Source organism: Marmota marmota, unplaced genomic scaffold (genome assembly GCF_001458135.2).
Source record: "Marmota marmota marmota unplaced genomic scaffold, marMar, whole genome shotgun sequence".
Taxonomy (NCBI): Eukaryota; Metazoa; Chordata; class Mammalia; order Rodentia; family Sciuridae; genus Marmota; species Marmota marmota.
In genome coordinates, this window is record NW_026000026.1 from 1664080 (window position 1) to 1679941 (window position 15862).

The 15862-nt window shown below is 56.1% G+C and overlaps 1 protein-coding gene across 6 annotated transcripts in view; it reads right to left on the reverse strand.

The window, feature by feature from the left end:
• Positions 1-423: 423 nt before the first annotated feature.
• Osbpl2 (oxysterol binding protein like 2) overlaps positions 424-15862 on the reverse strand; it is a 34249-nt gene continuing 18810 nt past the window's right edge. For 4 of the 6 annotated variants that reach the window (XM_015478626.2, XM_015478634.2, XM_015478619.2 and 1 more), the window contains 8 exons: positions 12969-13151; positions 11338-11445; positions 10755-10844; positions 8450-8573; positions 6057-6194; positions 3718-3841; positions 3039-3129; positions 424-1549 (listed from right to left, as the gene is read on the reverse strand). In XM_015478626.2, coding sequence (XP_015334112.1) covers positions 1447-1549; positions 3039-3129; positions 3718-3841; positions 6057-6194; positions 8450-8573; positions 10755-10844; positions 11338-11445; positions 12969-13151 — 961 coding nt within the window. In that variant the 3' untranslated portion in view covers positions 424-1446. The remainder of the gene's footprint in view (positions 1550-3038; positions 3130-3717; positions 3842-6056; positions 6195-8449; positions 8574-10754; positions 10845-11337; positions 11446-12968; positions 13152-15862) is intronic. The other 2 variants (XM_048810704.1, XM_015478642.2) reach the window with 2 other exon arrangements.

A 15862-nucleotide genomic window follows, 5' to 3' on the forward strand; every position in this document is an offset into this window, starting at 1 on the left:
GCAGCCAGCTGCAGTGTTCTCTCAGGCAGAAAGAGATGGAGCCCTGGTAAGATACCGCGGGACTTCTCACAGCAGTCATCCACACGCGCCTCAGAGCAGTGCCCTTCCACCTTCTTGGCTTTCTGAGCCCAGGCACGACCATGGCCTGGAAAAGCAAGCAGCCTCCACCAGAGGCACCCAGGGTGCCCTGTTCTAGGCACCCAGCAATCTGGACTCCTCTCCTGGAATGTCGTCAAGGCCACTGTGCCCTGGATGCACCTGAAGTCACCAAGTAGCTCTGCTGGGTTCTGAAGGGGTGCTCTACAGATGGGGGCCAAGGCTGGAGTGTGGCCTTGTGTGCACAAGGCCCCAGAGGATGATGGGGAGGACACAACACCCTCACTCCCAGTTTCCAGAGCTACAAACCAAGCTTCCAAACCCGCGTTGGCTTTTAAAAGAGTTTTAATAGCAAAGGTGTCTCTGAAGCCTGGGCACACGGGGGCACCACCTCTGCTCAGAGGGCCTGACTCCGTGACCCGCACTCATGCATGGCCAGGTGTGTACCGTGCAGGGGCGTGTGCACACACAGCAAAGAGCTCCTTGTGACCCATGGTGCCGACACTTCCACATGAAGGAACTGTCCCTGACAGAGGGATGTGGAGATGGACACACCTGCTGTGGTTAAAGGACTTTAATGACACAGGAAAGCAGGTCCTGCCTCTAACCCTCAGGCACAACCCAATGCGACTCACTTACACTGCAACATGCATGCTGGGAACACGGGGACACGAGACTGCTGTGGGCACGGGGAGGTGGTGAAGAACGAGCCCTCAGAGGTGTGGGTGAGGGCACGGTGCCCGCCGGGCCTCGGGAGCACTGTGGCCAGAGGAGCTCACCCTCACAGCAGCACCCCTGGCCGCCTCGGCTCAGAGGCTCGTTGGGACGGTCCAAACGGGGAGAGGAGCGCATTTCTGCTTTTCAGCAAAACACCATTCAAGTAGCTTTAACTTAAATATTTTAAAATTAATCTTTACGTTTCTCAAGATTGGTAAAAAATACAGACTCTGACAGCTTTCATGTCACTGGCCTGGCCACTCGGGGAGCCTCCACTCCCCCTTGCTGTGATCCTGATGGCAGTCCCTGGCCTCCTGGTTGCTTTCAAGATCCACCTGCCCCTCTTTTCAGAGGAGCACACGCCCCCCCCCCTTTAGCTACCGATGTTGTGACCCAGCGAGCGTGGCAAGCCCAGCCAGCCTCACTCGGCCCCCCAATGGGAAGGCAGGGTTTCCTTCTGAGGCCTCGGGTGGCACTCTGTGAGGGACTGCCACAGCGAAGTGGGTCAGATCCTTGGTCAGGGATGAGGTCACCTCCACCACCTTGGCCAGAGAAGTTGGGCTCTGCCGTGGCAATACTCAGAGCGCCACTCGGGGTCCGGCTTGCAGGCCTCTGGGCTGGGCCTCCAGGCCCTCAGTAGATGTCGGGGCAGTCCGAGAAGTTCCGCTCGAAGTAGTCCCCTGTGTAGAGCCAGTCGGGAGTGCCCGTGTGGGGGTTGTCGCCCGGGTGGAACCACCTGTGGAGCACAGCGAGGTGGTCGCAGGGCCCGGCCGCCACCTCTGCCCCCAACAGCAGCCCAGGGGACTTGAGAAACGCGGCTCAGGGAAGCACCTGCCACTGAGTTCCCCATGTCACCCTCGTTCCCCAACAAAACCACCAGGATCTATCTCACTTAAAGCCCTCCCCAGCAGGCCATCCTCAGAGAGTGGCCCTGGAGCAGAGAGGTGGTGATCCGCAGTCACAGCACCCTGGCCTTGGGCCAGCGTGTCTGCCACGCAGCGCAGGGCGAGCTCTGAGGGAGCTCACGGAATACAGGGTGCTGTGTTCCAAGGACAAAGTCACCATTATTCTCACAACAAAGGTTTTTATATTCTTAAAAACAAGAAAGGAGGGCTACGTTCAACTGTTCTTTCCTGGAGCAAGGCAAATTCAAAAATAAAGACAGTAAACTAAATTGGATGCCTCAGCATCAAGAATGGGCTTCAAAAACCCCAACCTCATTGTTAAGGGGCCTTGAAAACAAAGACCACAAAGAATGAAGCCTGTGGGCTCAGTGGCCACACCTGTCATCCCTGCTACCAGAGGCCTGAGGCAGGAAGATGCAAGTTCCAGGCCAGGCTCAGCAACTCAGGGAAACCCTGTCTTAAAATTTTAAAAATTAAGGTCTAGGGATACAGCTCAGTAGTAGAACTCCCAGGCCCCCATACTGAAAAGAAAGGAAAAAAGAATGGCACCCAGTGGTGGCGCCTGTGGCCAAGGTCCTGGGGAGGTGGAGGCTGGCCACCCAGGGAGCCCCTGTCCCAGAAAACAAGAAGCCTGGTGAGAAGTACCTGCTCCCAGGTCCAGGGGTGTCTGCAAGGACTGAGACTTCCACACGCACTGTGCTTAGTCTCCCTGTGCTCAGTCACCATGCACCTGAGTCCTCAGGGGACAGGCCCCATTCATGCCAGGACCACCACAGGAGGAAGCAAGGTGACAGCTCTCTGTACCCTGTGCACAAGGCCCCTGGGCTCCACCCAGTCAGCACAGCAGAGGGGCCATGGCAGGCTGCGTGCCTCATGTCCACAGCTCTCCGAAGGACCTGGGCTTTGGTCTGGAGCTGAGCTGCAGGACACAGTGGGCCGTGGTCTCTGCCAGCCTTGCCATGGGTGCCAATGGAGAGCGTCACCAACCCTCACGGACCCTTTTGCTTCAGTGAGTGGCCGAGTTTGAGGTACGTTTGATCCTTAAATTGGCCACATTGGACAAGAGTGCTGTGTGAGGCTATGAAGCAGGTCAGCCAGGCCCAGGTCTGAGGTGACCTGGCCTTCGTGCACAGCCTGCCCCAGTGGGTGACTACAGGTTGGTGCGCCACCCAGGGGCTCAGGCCCGCACCTACGTGTCGAGACCAGCACAGTCAGGGGGTGGGGTCACTGCCGTTATGCGCCATGGAATCACTGCACCTCACCACCAGGCGTACAGGCTGAGGCCCCAGGAGTGTGCGGGCCCTCCTCCGGCCCCCTCACCTGGTCCGCCACTCGGCCTCTTCTTTGGCACGCTCCCTGCGGGCCTCCCTCTGCTTCTCTTCCAGCCGATCCTTCTCCTGGCTGGCCAGATCTAGTCCAAGCAAACGGAACTGGCTAAGGGTGAGGCTGGCTCAAACCTTCTGAAGATGCCAGAACCTTCTGCCCGGCCTTGGGAGGACCCCTCCCAGGTGGCTGCCTCCGCCCGCCTGTGACAGTGTGTGGGGAACCGAACATGGAGCCACCCGAAGCCCAAGCAGGAGAGCAGGTGCTGGCGGCCATCAGCCCCCCCAAAGCATGCACATCCTGAGCCCAGGGCATGGCTGCCTGCTCTAGACAGGGATGGAAGTGGCCCCCGCAGCACCCTCATGGGGTGGGTTCTCTGCTGAAGCACCAGGATTACAGCAAAGCCCGGGAGCCCGCTGGACAGGTGTCCCCCTGGGGGTCCTGCTGTCACCGGGCCTGCACTGGGGGGCAGGGAGCAAGTGTGGGGTCAGGTGGAAACCTGAGGCCTGCCCGGCACAGCGAGGGGGTGGCAGGGGCCGCTCAGGGGCTCCCCATCAAGGCTCAGCTGAGGGAAGAGCACAGACGGACCATGCGGGCGGCCTGCGTGGACATGGAATGAACTCAGACCACCCCGCATCCACCCACACTGGCACTGTGAGCCCAGCCCAGCACGTACCCATGTTGCCGTTCTCCATGCCGCGGATGTCGGGGCGCAGGCGGCAATCTGTGGGTGGCAGGGTCTTCTCCATGCCGGACTCCAGCTCGTTGAGGCTCACAGTGAAGCTGGTGAAGTTGTACATCTGTGGGGACGTGGCGGCACGCGGTCAGCACCACAGTCGGTCAGAGCCACAGACACTCTGGACCTGCTGCCAGCAGCCACACAGCACCCGCTCTCTAAAATGCCCTGCCAGCCCACACCCCGAGGCCCGCCACCCTGTGACCACCCATGCCCAGGGCCGCAGGCTGACTCCCAGCATGGACAACGGTGTGTCGACAACCGCAAGCTCTGCTCAGCAGAGGCCAGACTGCCGTCCACTGCACGCACTGCACCCCTGCACTCGCCCCTCCGGGTTGGCTCCTGGCTCCCACCTGGCCTCCACTTCTCTTCTTGTCACATCCAGCAAATGGCTCGAGGGCCATAGGAATGCGAATCCCCTCTCAAACAACTCCCAGGGTGCCCACGTCACTCTGCAAAAGCTAGGGTGGTCAGAATCCCCTGCATCCTGCCCACACGGGCCCCGGGCCTATGGCCCTCTTGCATACTCTGCTCCTGGCCATCCCCTCTGCCTCCCTCCTGGACCCCTACACTGCAGCCTCTCTGCTGTGCCCTGTTGTTTCCCTGGTACTTCTAATGGGCCACGTGGTTCCCAGCCAAGTGCCCACTGCCTGCCACCAGACTGTTCTTCTTGAGTCTGCTCCCAGAACCCTGAGCCCACTGGCAGGCAGGAGGCACTCGACCAGCACCACTGAATAAAGGATGAGGGAGCGAGTGTTGTTCTTGGGGCTGGAGATATAGCTCAGTGGTGGAGTGCCTGCTTTGCATGCATGAGGCCCTGGTTCGATCCACAATACCAAACAAACAAAAAAAAAGAGGCTGGCCTGGAACTTGTGATCCTCCTGCCTCAGCCTCCCAAGTTGCTGAGATTACAGGTGCACCAATTATCATTCTTAAAGAATTTCCCTCTGAAACAAACTATTTCTCTAAAACATAACTGAAAATAGTGCTGCTGAGCTGGCCATCCCTCCCAGCCCAGCAGCGGTGGCTGTGGAGAGGGGCTGTGCTCCCTGTCCTCTCTACAGAGCTGGAGATTGCACTGGGGGCCTGCGCTGCTCTGCCAGCACCCTGCCACCAGGCTACGGCCTCAGTCTCCCTTTTCTTATTTTACACACCCTGTTATGTGTGCAGGCCACAATACCACCACAGAAGTCGCTAAATAGCACATAGACCTCATGCCTATATAATTTATGATAGATATGAAGTAACAGAGTGTGTTATGTATTTTTTGGCTTGTTATATGTAGCAGTATGGTTTATTACAGAATAAATCCTAAGTGAGGTTTTCAAGGGTAAACGCCACAGTGCCCTGAGCATCTGCATAGGTGAGGGACTGCACATGGTGGTGCACACCTGCACTGCAGCTGCCAGGAGCTAGGGCAGAGGTCCCTGCACCCAGGGATTCAAGGCCAGCCTAAGCAACACAGCGAGACTCTGTCTCAAAGAGGGGTCAGCAAAACAGACTCTACAGAGAAACTTGGATCCCTGCCCTCCGTGTATGTGTTGGATTTCTAATTTATCAGTTTTTTTTTAGCAAGGAATTAGGGCCATATAATGTCAAGAGATTACTTCTAGCTCCTAAACTCTAGTTTCCAACTTAAAACAGTAGTTTTGCCCCANGTTGGGGGGGGGGTGCTAGGGACAGAACCCAGGGCCTTGTGCATGTGAGGCCAGCACTCTACCAACTGAGCTCTAGCCCCGGCCCGGGAGCCCCCCTTTTTCTCTTAGCTGTAGGTGGACACAATACCTTTGTTTTATTCGTTTACTTTTATGTGGTGCTGAGGATGGGACCCAGGGCCTCACACTTGCTCGGCAAGCTCTGTACCACTGAGCCCCAGCCCCAGCCCTGGAGCCCCTTTTTGATGAAAGGCAGTCACTGCGGACCTCAGAGGGCAGGTGGGGCATCTGCTTGGTGGAGGAACTGGCCGGGGCAGCCGGAGCCGCTGCACTGTGAGCTGTTGGGAAGACGCAGCGCTGCCAGGCCGCCAGATACCAGGTCTCTCGGGAGCTCTGCAGTGGGGAGGCCCTGTGGCTGCATCATGGGCACCTGCTAGGGTGGCCGCTTGGAAGGCCAGCTGTGGAAATGGTGCAGTGGTGTGATAGGGCTCCCTGACCCAGGGACAGCCAGCTGAAGCTATAGGCAGGAAGCCACGGACGCTGGGCAGGGGAGGATGAGGCAGCAGCTGACTAGGCAGTGGGCAGGCTGGACCTAGAGGAGGCTGCAAGGCACAAGGCACAGACCTGGGCTGAGTTGGGGGGCCGGCTGTTGACCCTCCAGAGCAGCCTGCTGCCGGGAATGACTGGCACGGTCTCCTGGGCCATGGGCACGTCATCAGCTGCGTCCCCAGCCACCTCGCTGGTGATCTCAGGTCCGACGTCCTGCAACACAGGACCCCTCAGAAGAGCCTCCCAGACACTTGAGACCTGTTCCCAAGCCCCCAGGAAAAACAAGGGTCAATTTTTTTCTTTTCTTTTTTAACTAAGAAGAAAATCAAGCTGGGCACATGACGCATGTCTATAATCCCAACTACTAAGGAGGCTGAGGCAGGAGGATCACAAGTTTGAGGCCAGCCCCAGCAACTCAGCAAGACCCTATTTCAAAATAAAATGAAAACAGGGTTGGAGGTGTAGCTCAATGATAGAGCACCCCTGGATTCGATTTCCAGTTAAAAANGTATGAATGCAGTGAATTCTTCATTATTTAATTTTTTTTTAGTTGTAAATGGACACAATACCTTTATTTTGTTTACTTATTTTTATGTGGTGCTGAGGATCAAACCCAATGCCTCACATGTGCGAGGCAAGTGCTCTACGGCTGAGCCACCCTAGCCCCTATTTTTTTTTAAGTCAAATTGTCTCCCTAGTTGGTGACACCACCCACCCTCCAGCTTATGAAGAGGACTCGGGCTCCTGTTCTCTGCAGGGCCAGCACACTGGGCTTTTCCTCCTCCTACAGAGAAGACAGGCAGGGTGGCAGCAGGTGTGCTGTGCCCTCCTCTGCATGTGAGCTAGACCCTGTGGGGGCCACCTGCCTAGCAGGGGACTTGCCACACCAGTGCCAGGGGCTTCCCTGGATGCTGCTGCTACCCTCAGGCAGGAAGCTTCCCCAAGGCTGAGCTCATGGTGGCTGGGCAGCTCGAGGTTGAGCCCCAGGGCCCATCCCTCCTTGGGAGAGACACTGCTACGCTGTCTTCAGAGCCCGTGGGTCCTAGGTGGAGAGGACAGTGGTCACTGGATGCAGCTGTGGACCCACTTACACCCAGTGGTCAGCACTCGGGAGACTCCCATTCCAGGTCACCCAGAGCAAGTGCAAAGCTGGTGAAAACACCCCATGACCGTACCAAGAAGACTTCCCACTCCAAGTCTACACAGCCAGCTGAACCAGGGTGCTCTCCACCAAGCTACATACATTTATGTCCCAGCCCTTTTTCAGAGACTGGGTCTCAGTTGCTGAGGCTGGCCTGGAACTTGCAATCCTGTTTCAGCTTCACAAGTTGCTAGGACTACAGATGTGTACCACCGTGCTCAGCCCAAACCTATGTGAAATTTTCTTTTCTTTTCTTTTTTAATGAAAGAGAGTTATTAGGGGAGCTGGGATTGTGGCTCAGAGGTAGAGTGCTTGCCTAACATGCGTGAGGCATTGGGTTCGATCCTCAGCACCACATAAATATAAAATAAAGATATTGTGTGCACCTATTACTAAAAAATAAATATTAAAAAAAGAATTCGGGAGATATTTAAAAAAAAAAAAAAAAGAAAGAAAGAAAGAGAGTTATTAGGAAAGATGTGTAGCACCATGCATGAATATCATAACATGAAAACACTCGGACTCCTGGAAGGGGCTGAGGAGGTTCAACATTTTTGTGAAATAAATACTGAAGATCTTGAGTTGGGCACATGGGTTCACATCTAGGAAACATACCATCCCTTCTGTACTATCAATGTCTGCTTTTTTTTTTTTTTTTTTAGCATTTATTTGTTGTTGTTGTTGCAGCTGGACACAACCCCTTTATTTTATTTATTTATTTCTATGTGGTGCTGAGCCCAGTGTGGCTGGCCCTGCAGAGATAAACCCAGCGCCTCGCACGTGCTAGGTGAGCGCTCTACCGCTGAGCCCCAGCCCCAGCCCCAGCCCCCTCAGGTCTGGTTTGAATCTCAGGAGTAACCTGTCTTAAGATCACTGAATTCCCAAGCTCTGGGAAATCCTTGGCAATACTCTGACTGCTGAACAGATCACCTGGTTCCCAGGATGGGAGAAGCAGACACGTGGCTCATTTGGCTTTTCACACAGGCCTAGGGGATGTACCTGAGCAGGACCCTAAACCCAGAGCTCCCAAAGACACGGGCTTGCATGAGGCTCCAGCGGCTGCTCCAGCCAGGGAGGCAACTGCAAGCCATGGTCTAGGAGAGCAGCCGCGACACCACAGGACACAGGAGACCCACTGCCCAGAGCCCAGACAGACAAGCATCTCAACAGATTCCACACACTCGTCTCTCCTGGCTGCGGCCAGGAAGGTACCACAACCCCCCGCCACAGGCAAGCGGAGGGCGAGGCTGACCCCAGAGCTCCAGGGAACAGCACGGCCCTTGCCACAGGCTCCACCCGCCCAGAGTCTGCCCAGAGAGCCACTCACCAGCCTGGCCTTCCTCTGGTGGTCCCCTCTTCTCTCCTGCTTCTTGAAGGACTCATAGGAACTGGGGTCGATGCCCCACAAGCACTCGGTCCACTTGCCGTAGATCATGAAGAGCTTCTTTTTGCTGTAGCAAAGGGTTGGGAGCTCGGTCAGGGCAGCCAGCAGCCACTCTGCGAACACAGCTCCCTGCCTTTGCCCGTGGGGAACGTCCCCTTCTGGCATGTGCTCTAAACTGGGGGACACCACTGGGTATAAATGCAAAGACGAAGACGGACTTTTAGGACACTGCTCATGTCACTTGAGAAGGACTCCTCCTAACCCTGATGCACCAAAGCAGAAAAGAGGGGAAGCCACAGAAGGCTAAAGGGGGCCTCAGGCTGTAGGAGGCGGCAGATGCACACTTCTCCAAGGGCAGAGCTGTAGGTACCCATCTCTTTTTGCTGTGGGGATGGAACCTAGGACCTCACACACGTCAGATAAGTGCTCTACCGCTGAGCCACATTCCCGAGCCCTAGAGTCATTCTCCAAACACACTGGACGTTTGCATGCTTGTAGACCTTCCATTGACCACACCAACAGCACTTGCTTCCTCCGTGGCCACTGCCTGTCAGTCTCACCTCATGACAACCCTGGGGGCTCTCCGATGCTGGACCCTTCCCATTTTCCTCTGCCTGGGAAGAGCATGTGGTGGCTGTGCTGAGTTCATGCCCTAGTAGAGCAGGCCTGTCTCAGGGGCACCCTGCAGAGCCAGCCTCAGACAGCTCCCCATCTCTAGAGGAATTGTCCTCAGGTTTAGGATGGCTTTCTGATTTGGATCCTAAAGGTCTCCAAAAAGCTCATGTGTCAAAGGCTTGGTCCCCAGTGCAGAGGTAGGGCCTTTAGGAGGTCACTGGATCATGAGGGCGCTCACCCCATCAAGGGATTAACCCACCAATGACTTCATGGCTTCATGGGCTGTTGGCCAGTGTGGAGACTGTCAGAGGTGAGGAAGCAGGTCACTGGGGGCATGTCTTTGAAGGGTGTGTCTGTCCCCTCTCCCCTCTCCCACCTCCTGGCCACCAGGAGCTAAGCAGCTTTTCTCTGCTGGGCCCTTCCACCACAATGTGCTGCCCCCACAGGCCCAGAAGCAACTGGGTCAAGCAACCATGGACTAAAACCTGAAATCAGTAGCCAAATCGTCTCCTGTTCAAGTGGTTTCCTCAAGTATTTCATCACAGCGACAGGAAGCCAGCCCACAGATGGAAAGCCTGGGGCCAGGCCCACTGTACACGCTCAGCGCCACAGGTGCCAGCCCCAGCCTGGCAGCCCACGGCCCCACAGACACAGCAGCCTCAGGCAACTCCACAGGAGACTGCCCGCAGTGCTGGCCACTAAGATCCCACCCACGGGGCCGCTGTCCTCTAAAGTCCACGTGCTGGGTCCTGCCATGCGCCAGGGGAAACACTGTCCGTCTCAAGTGTGACGGCATTTTACAGACAGGTTAAACAGGCAAATTCTGGTACTCGGGAGAAGATGGGGCAAAACTACTGTTTTAAGTTGGAAACTAGAGTTTAGGAGCTAGAAGTAATCTCTTGACATTATATGGCCCTAATTCCTTGCTAAAAAAAAACTGATAAATTAGAAATCCAACACATAAAGAAATCAACACAGATGGGTTAAAAAATCATGAAAAATCTGTCATAACACCACCAACCATTTGTCTGCTTGCAAAAACTTGTCGAAGTCCCTGGTGTAGAGTGGAATGCACCAGGCCTTGCCAACAGCACCACACAGGCACCACCCACCCGCCTGGGGCCTGGCACAGCTGCAGCAGGGAAGGGACACTGGCTCAAAGTCTGAACCGCGCTCTGCTTGTAAAACCGCGCTTCTCTCCTGAGAAAAATCTCTCATTTCTCAGGCCAACTGGATATTTTTCCTTCTGGAAGGGAATGGGCTCCACCTCCGGTCACCAGAAGCTGCTCCCAAGATGGTCTTGATATGGGCTGGGTGGGGCTCAGTGGTGGAGCACCTGCCTGGCACGCGGGAGGCACTGGGTTTGGTTTCAGCATCGCATATAAATAAATACATGAAATAAAGGTCCATGGACAACTAAAAAAAAAGACTGTCTTTATTTTCTCTTCCTGAACAAAGCTTCTGCTGTGACAGGCGCCTGGGTGGGGCACGTACGGCCACTGGCGCCCACTCAGGTCACAGCGCCAGCCTCCCAGGCTCACTGTTTTTTCTGAGGAGCTGGACTGAGCCCAGGGCCTGTGCGTGCGAGGCAAGCGCTCCCACCAACGAGCTGCGTCCCAGCCCCCAGACCTACTTTTTGTCTTGAATGTGCCCTTCCACTCTGTGAAGCTCTTTCCCAAACAGCCCGCATGGCCTGAAGTTCAGCACACACTTGTCGCCGGTCCTGTGGGAAACAAGCACGGGCAGGCGTTCACGACGTGGGAAGTCCTGAAAGGCCAGCCTGCAACACAGCAGGGCCGGAGGCCGGGCCGCGAGGACAATCAGTGCCACAGGAGGCCCAGGCACAGAAAAAGATACCACAACTTTGGGGTGAGAACTATGTGATCCGGTAAATCTGCTAAAATGTCACTTAAGTGCTCATTTCAACTCAGTAAATTTTATGATTAGAAATTATATCTCATACTTAAAAAAACAATGAGTCATGAGTTCCCAGCATAAGGTATTACAGCCTGGATACTGGGTGATGCCAGGTGGTCACTGGTTTTTCCCAATAATGACACCACTCTTCAGTTTAAAATTTCAAATAAATTAACCACTCAACCAATGTGGCACACTCGCCCTGACCTCAGCACTGGCCGGGACCAACCTAGCCAGCCAGGGCAGGGGCCCCTTAAGATGAGTGATGGGAAGGTGGCTGGGCAGGGCCTGGGCGTCACCTGTGGTTCAGGATCTCCACTGTCCCGTACTGCTCTATCCACAGCTTCCCAATGATGACATTGTGCACACAGCAGGTGGGATTAGTCCAGGTATAGGCTTCGCCATGTCTGGAACACAGAAGAGAACGTCAGGCGCAGCGATGCACAGGCCTGTATGACCCGAACGCCAGACCAGACATCCAGAGCGTGACGCCAAGCCTGCCAAGAGCCGCCCAGGGCTTTGAAGTCTCTGCAGTGCGGCCCGTAAGCTCAGTGTGCTGGTGGAATTTATTTCTTCTTTCCTTTGTAGCATCAACAAAGCTTTCTACTTAAATGTCAAGACAAGTTAATAAGCAATAAAAGAAGACTGAGACAAGAGAAATGGCTTTCCTGTGAAGTTGTCAACAGAAAACCATTTCACAGACACACCATGGTAATGCAGTCCTGAGAAGCCCCCGGCCTGCGGGGGGTGCACCCAGCCAGGCAGGGACACAGGGAGCGGGCATGCTGTCCACGCTCTCCACTCCTTCCCTTTGACTCTTCCTCCTCCCAAGCAGCCCTTCCCAGGAGAGACCCCCACATGTGATGCGGCTGACGGCTGCAGCACAGATCGGCAACAAAGAGCCGACAGGGCAAGACCAGTTCAGGGCAGGACAGTGCACCACACCTGCACAGAGCCCCTGGAATTTCCTAGGGGGACCTGAACGCACTGACCCAAAGGGCCTGCCACTTTTCAATTCTCTGCACCTCACCCCCAAAAGAAAACAACACATGAAGCAGCTCTGGCAGCCAAAATTTACAACAGGGACTGCCTGCAGGGCCTGGTGGCCACATTCTGGGGGCGGCAGTGGGGGTCAGTCCCCTCCAGGTCCTCAGTGCACTGTATGGAAAGCAGCTAGGTGGGCCAACGGCAGGAACTGCACTGGGCGCGTGCTTGGAGCAGCTGCCGTCAGCAAGACCATCTCAGAGGACTGGCCGCCAAGGAGGGCCTGTCTGAAGTGGGCCTCGAGCTCCAGGGTGAGCTGGAGGCTTGCTGCCCTCTGGCACCTTCGGTGGGCGCTGGACTAAAGGAGGGAGGCTGCTTTGCACTGTGACTTCCTTCCAGGGAGGGCCTTTCCAGGGTGCTTTCCAGATAGAGGCAGGAGACCTCTCAGAGGCCCTCCAGCAGTCCTCACCGCCACACTCGCCCCTGTGCGCACAGGCAGTGGCTGCCGCAGTCTATGTTGAGACACATGGCACACGGGGGCTGGGGCTACAGGGGCCTTTCATGGCTGCTGTCTCCCTAGGACCCCCTGATAGAGGCCAGCGCCACGCCTAGGCAGCCCTGGGAGGAGTTCCTGACCAGGAACGAAGTCCCTGCCAACTTGGGAGCAGGCGCTGGCCAGGCTGGCTCAGGTGCAGCCTGGTGGGTGCTACAGGTGAGGTAAGGAGCTGTGCTGGTCCAGGCTGCCAGGCTGGACGAGAGGACCAAGACAAGCAGTGAGAGAAGCACACTGGTGTGGAAAAGGGCAGTGGACTCCATCGTCCTGGGACGCAGCACAGTCCCGACAAACACTGCTGAAGCATCTCCCGTGGGCAGGCTGCCCATCCTGGGAAAGACCTCCCTGGAAGGAAGTCCCAGTGCGAAGCAGCCGCCTGCTCCTGTTACTCACTTGAGAAGCTCCAGGGTGATGGTCCCCCGGGGCTCTGCCTCCACACTCTTGCCCCAGAACTTCAGCTTCGGGTAGATGGAGCCATGGAACACGAAGTCCTGGCTGAGGCCTTCTGAATAGAAAGCGCTGATGGGAGGGTGGTGACTGACTTGTTCAGATATAAATCTGAACCCTAAATCTTCCCTGGGTTCAGAAATAAGGAGAGGAAGGAAAGGAAGAGAGAGGGAAAGAGGCACATTAGTGACAACAAACCCAACGGAAGGACAGCTCGCCTGTCGGGCTCAGGGCCCTGCAATCCCACTGCCCAGCAGGTCCAGCCCTGCTACTTCCAGTCTGGTCTGGCGGAGGTGCTGGGCACTCGGAGCCCCCAGGCTGTGACAGGCAGCAGAAACACAAAACAGGTGTTTCTCAGAAGGCACAGGTTGCCTGACAGCCACGGAGTGTCGCTCCTGAGCACACCTGGCCAGCGTGCAGAGCAAGCGCTGGTTGGAGGCCTGCCCCCGGCCTGCTGCTCGTCCCTGGGGGACGCCTGCGCCTCACAGCTGCTCCCACTGCAGGCTTCAGCTCTGCAGACCCCAGTGCAGCAAAGCCCGGGCTGATGGTGGCCCCCGGAGGGGCGTCCTGCCCGGTCTTGTGATGAAGTTCCTGGGACTTCAGTGATGAAATGTCTTGCACCCCAAAATGTTCTTGGCCAGGAAGCAGGGCTTTGAGCAGACTCTCTTATTCAATAAAAATGTCAGTGTTTAATTGTTCCGGAACTGTGGATACACCTACAGTTGTAGTCATTAAGAATCATAAAAGCTAAACCACATAATTACTAAGTTATCTGGAATCAGAATTCCCAATCATTACAGAGGAAGGAAAGGTGAAAAATTAGGTTTTAAAAGGTTGCCTACCAAAGTCTGTAATTTACAAGATGAATACTTGTCTAAGAAAAGAAGGTGTATTTTTAGCCTCACTGAGGGATCTGCGGGATGTGAGCAAGGGTGCAGGGCGGGGTCTGCACTGCTGCTGAGCGGGGCTGCTCGGCCCGCTCGGCCAGCACAGGTGTGGGGGAGACGCTGCCCAGTGGGGCACGTGTGCTGGGACCCGGAAGGCTGGACCCCGTGCGCTGCGTCTCGCGCCTCTTCCTGTTCTCACTCAGAGCTTCTTTCCATGCCCACAACCTCTTCCCTACTCTGGCTCCCCTCGACCACACCGCCAGCATCTGGAACACAGCCCTGAGCACGTGACTGGGGGCTTGCAGGCCCAACGACTAACCGACTAGCCGTGGCTGCTCAGGAGATCTAGAAAGGGAGTTGCTCTCCATGACTTCAAGACGGAAAGATGCCATACATGTACCTGGAGGGCGGCCCTTCCCTCCTCCCTACAGCCCCTCTTGCTAGGAACTGGACAGCCTCTGGGGGACGGTCCTGCCTCTCCCTGCGGGCCTCTGCATCACCATGCTCTCTGACCAGCTCCGCTCTCTTGGAGGCAATGTGGCCTGGACAGCAACAGCTCCAGCACTCAGTACTGGCCAACAGCCGATCAAGCCACAAGCTCCTGGGGCGGGGGCTGGGCTGGGGCACAGTGTGGAGCGCTCGCCTGACACGTGTGAGACGCTGGGTGTCATCCTCAGCACCACATAAAAACACATACCTAAATAAAGATACTGCGTCCATCTACAACTAAAAGAATATTAAAAACAAACCAACCAAAAAACCCCCACAAACTTCTGACAGTCCCCACAGCAGCAGAGCAAGGGGAAGGCCGAAGCTGAACCCTCCTGAATGGGGTGGGAGCAGAGCGGAGCCTCAACCACCGGCTCCGACACGCTTTCCCAACTGTAGCTGCTGCATCTCAGCAGACGCTCAGGAGGGCCTGGGTTGACAGTCGGCCGGCCCCCCAGATGGTGGAAGCCAGTGCTGGCACAGACAGGCAACCGGCCCCAGCCTGAGCAAAGCTCTTCACAAACAAAAGGAAACCTACCAAAATGGTTTCAGCAATGGTTTTTCACGGAGTTATATCTGACTTACATTTTCTACTTTTTTTCAAAGTTGCACATTTTCTAGGAAGAGTATGCTCTATAGTTAAAAAACAGACTTAATAAAATATCCCAAAGGGTCATCAATTAACTCACACCCCAAATAGGAGGCTAACTGCTTTAGCAGGTTCCGCTTTCCATGGGAAAGAGAACTAAAGCAGGACACAGGGGCCCCCCACTAGCACTGGGGCTCTGGGCAGCACCACCTGCACACAGCCCGGCACCCTGTGGCCAACAGCTACAATGCTCGTGGCAGGAACGGCCTGACTGACTGACACCCCGTCCTCCACGTCCTCCCCCACCGGGGCAGTCTCACTTGCTAAGCGCACCAAACTCAGAAAAGAGGTCAGTTTCCCTTCCCTCTTTCAGCCTCCCCCTCAGCATCCGGCAGACACTCACCTGCTCACCCACAGTGCCTGAGGGCAGCAGACTAAGAAGGTCCCTGGACACACAAACAGCCCCATGTCTCGGCTGGGCTGAGGGCACAGTGCTCTGGCACGGCCTTGCACCTGGGTAGTGCCCTGGAGTGGGCATTCTCACAGGGCACAGGACAGTTTCTCATAGCCCGAGGCTGCACAGTGTGGACAGCTGCCCGGCCAGCCAGCCCTCTAGAGTCCCGGGCAAAAACAACACAGCCTCTGGGCTGGAGTCCAGGACCTGTGCCCAGTCTTGGTCTGCACTAGGCACAAGGGCAAGACTGAAAGGGAGCATGACCTGGAGGGTCCCAGGAGGGCAGGGACTCTGCCTAGAAGGAGCTCCCCAGGCAGGAGTCTCAGCCCACGCAGACGAGGCCTTATCTGCACCCCTCCTGGCCAGGATGCCCAGCCACTCCAGGGCCGGTGGTGGTCAGTGGGGGCTGCATCGTGAACAG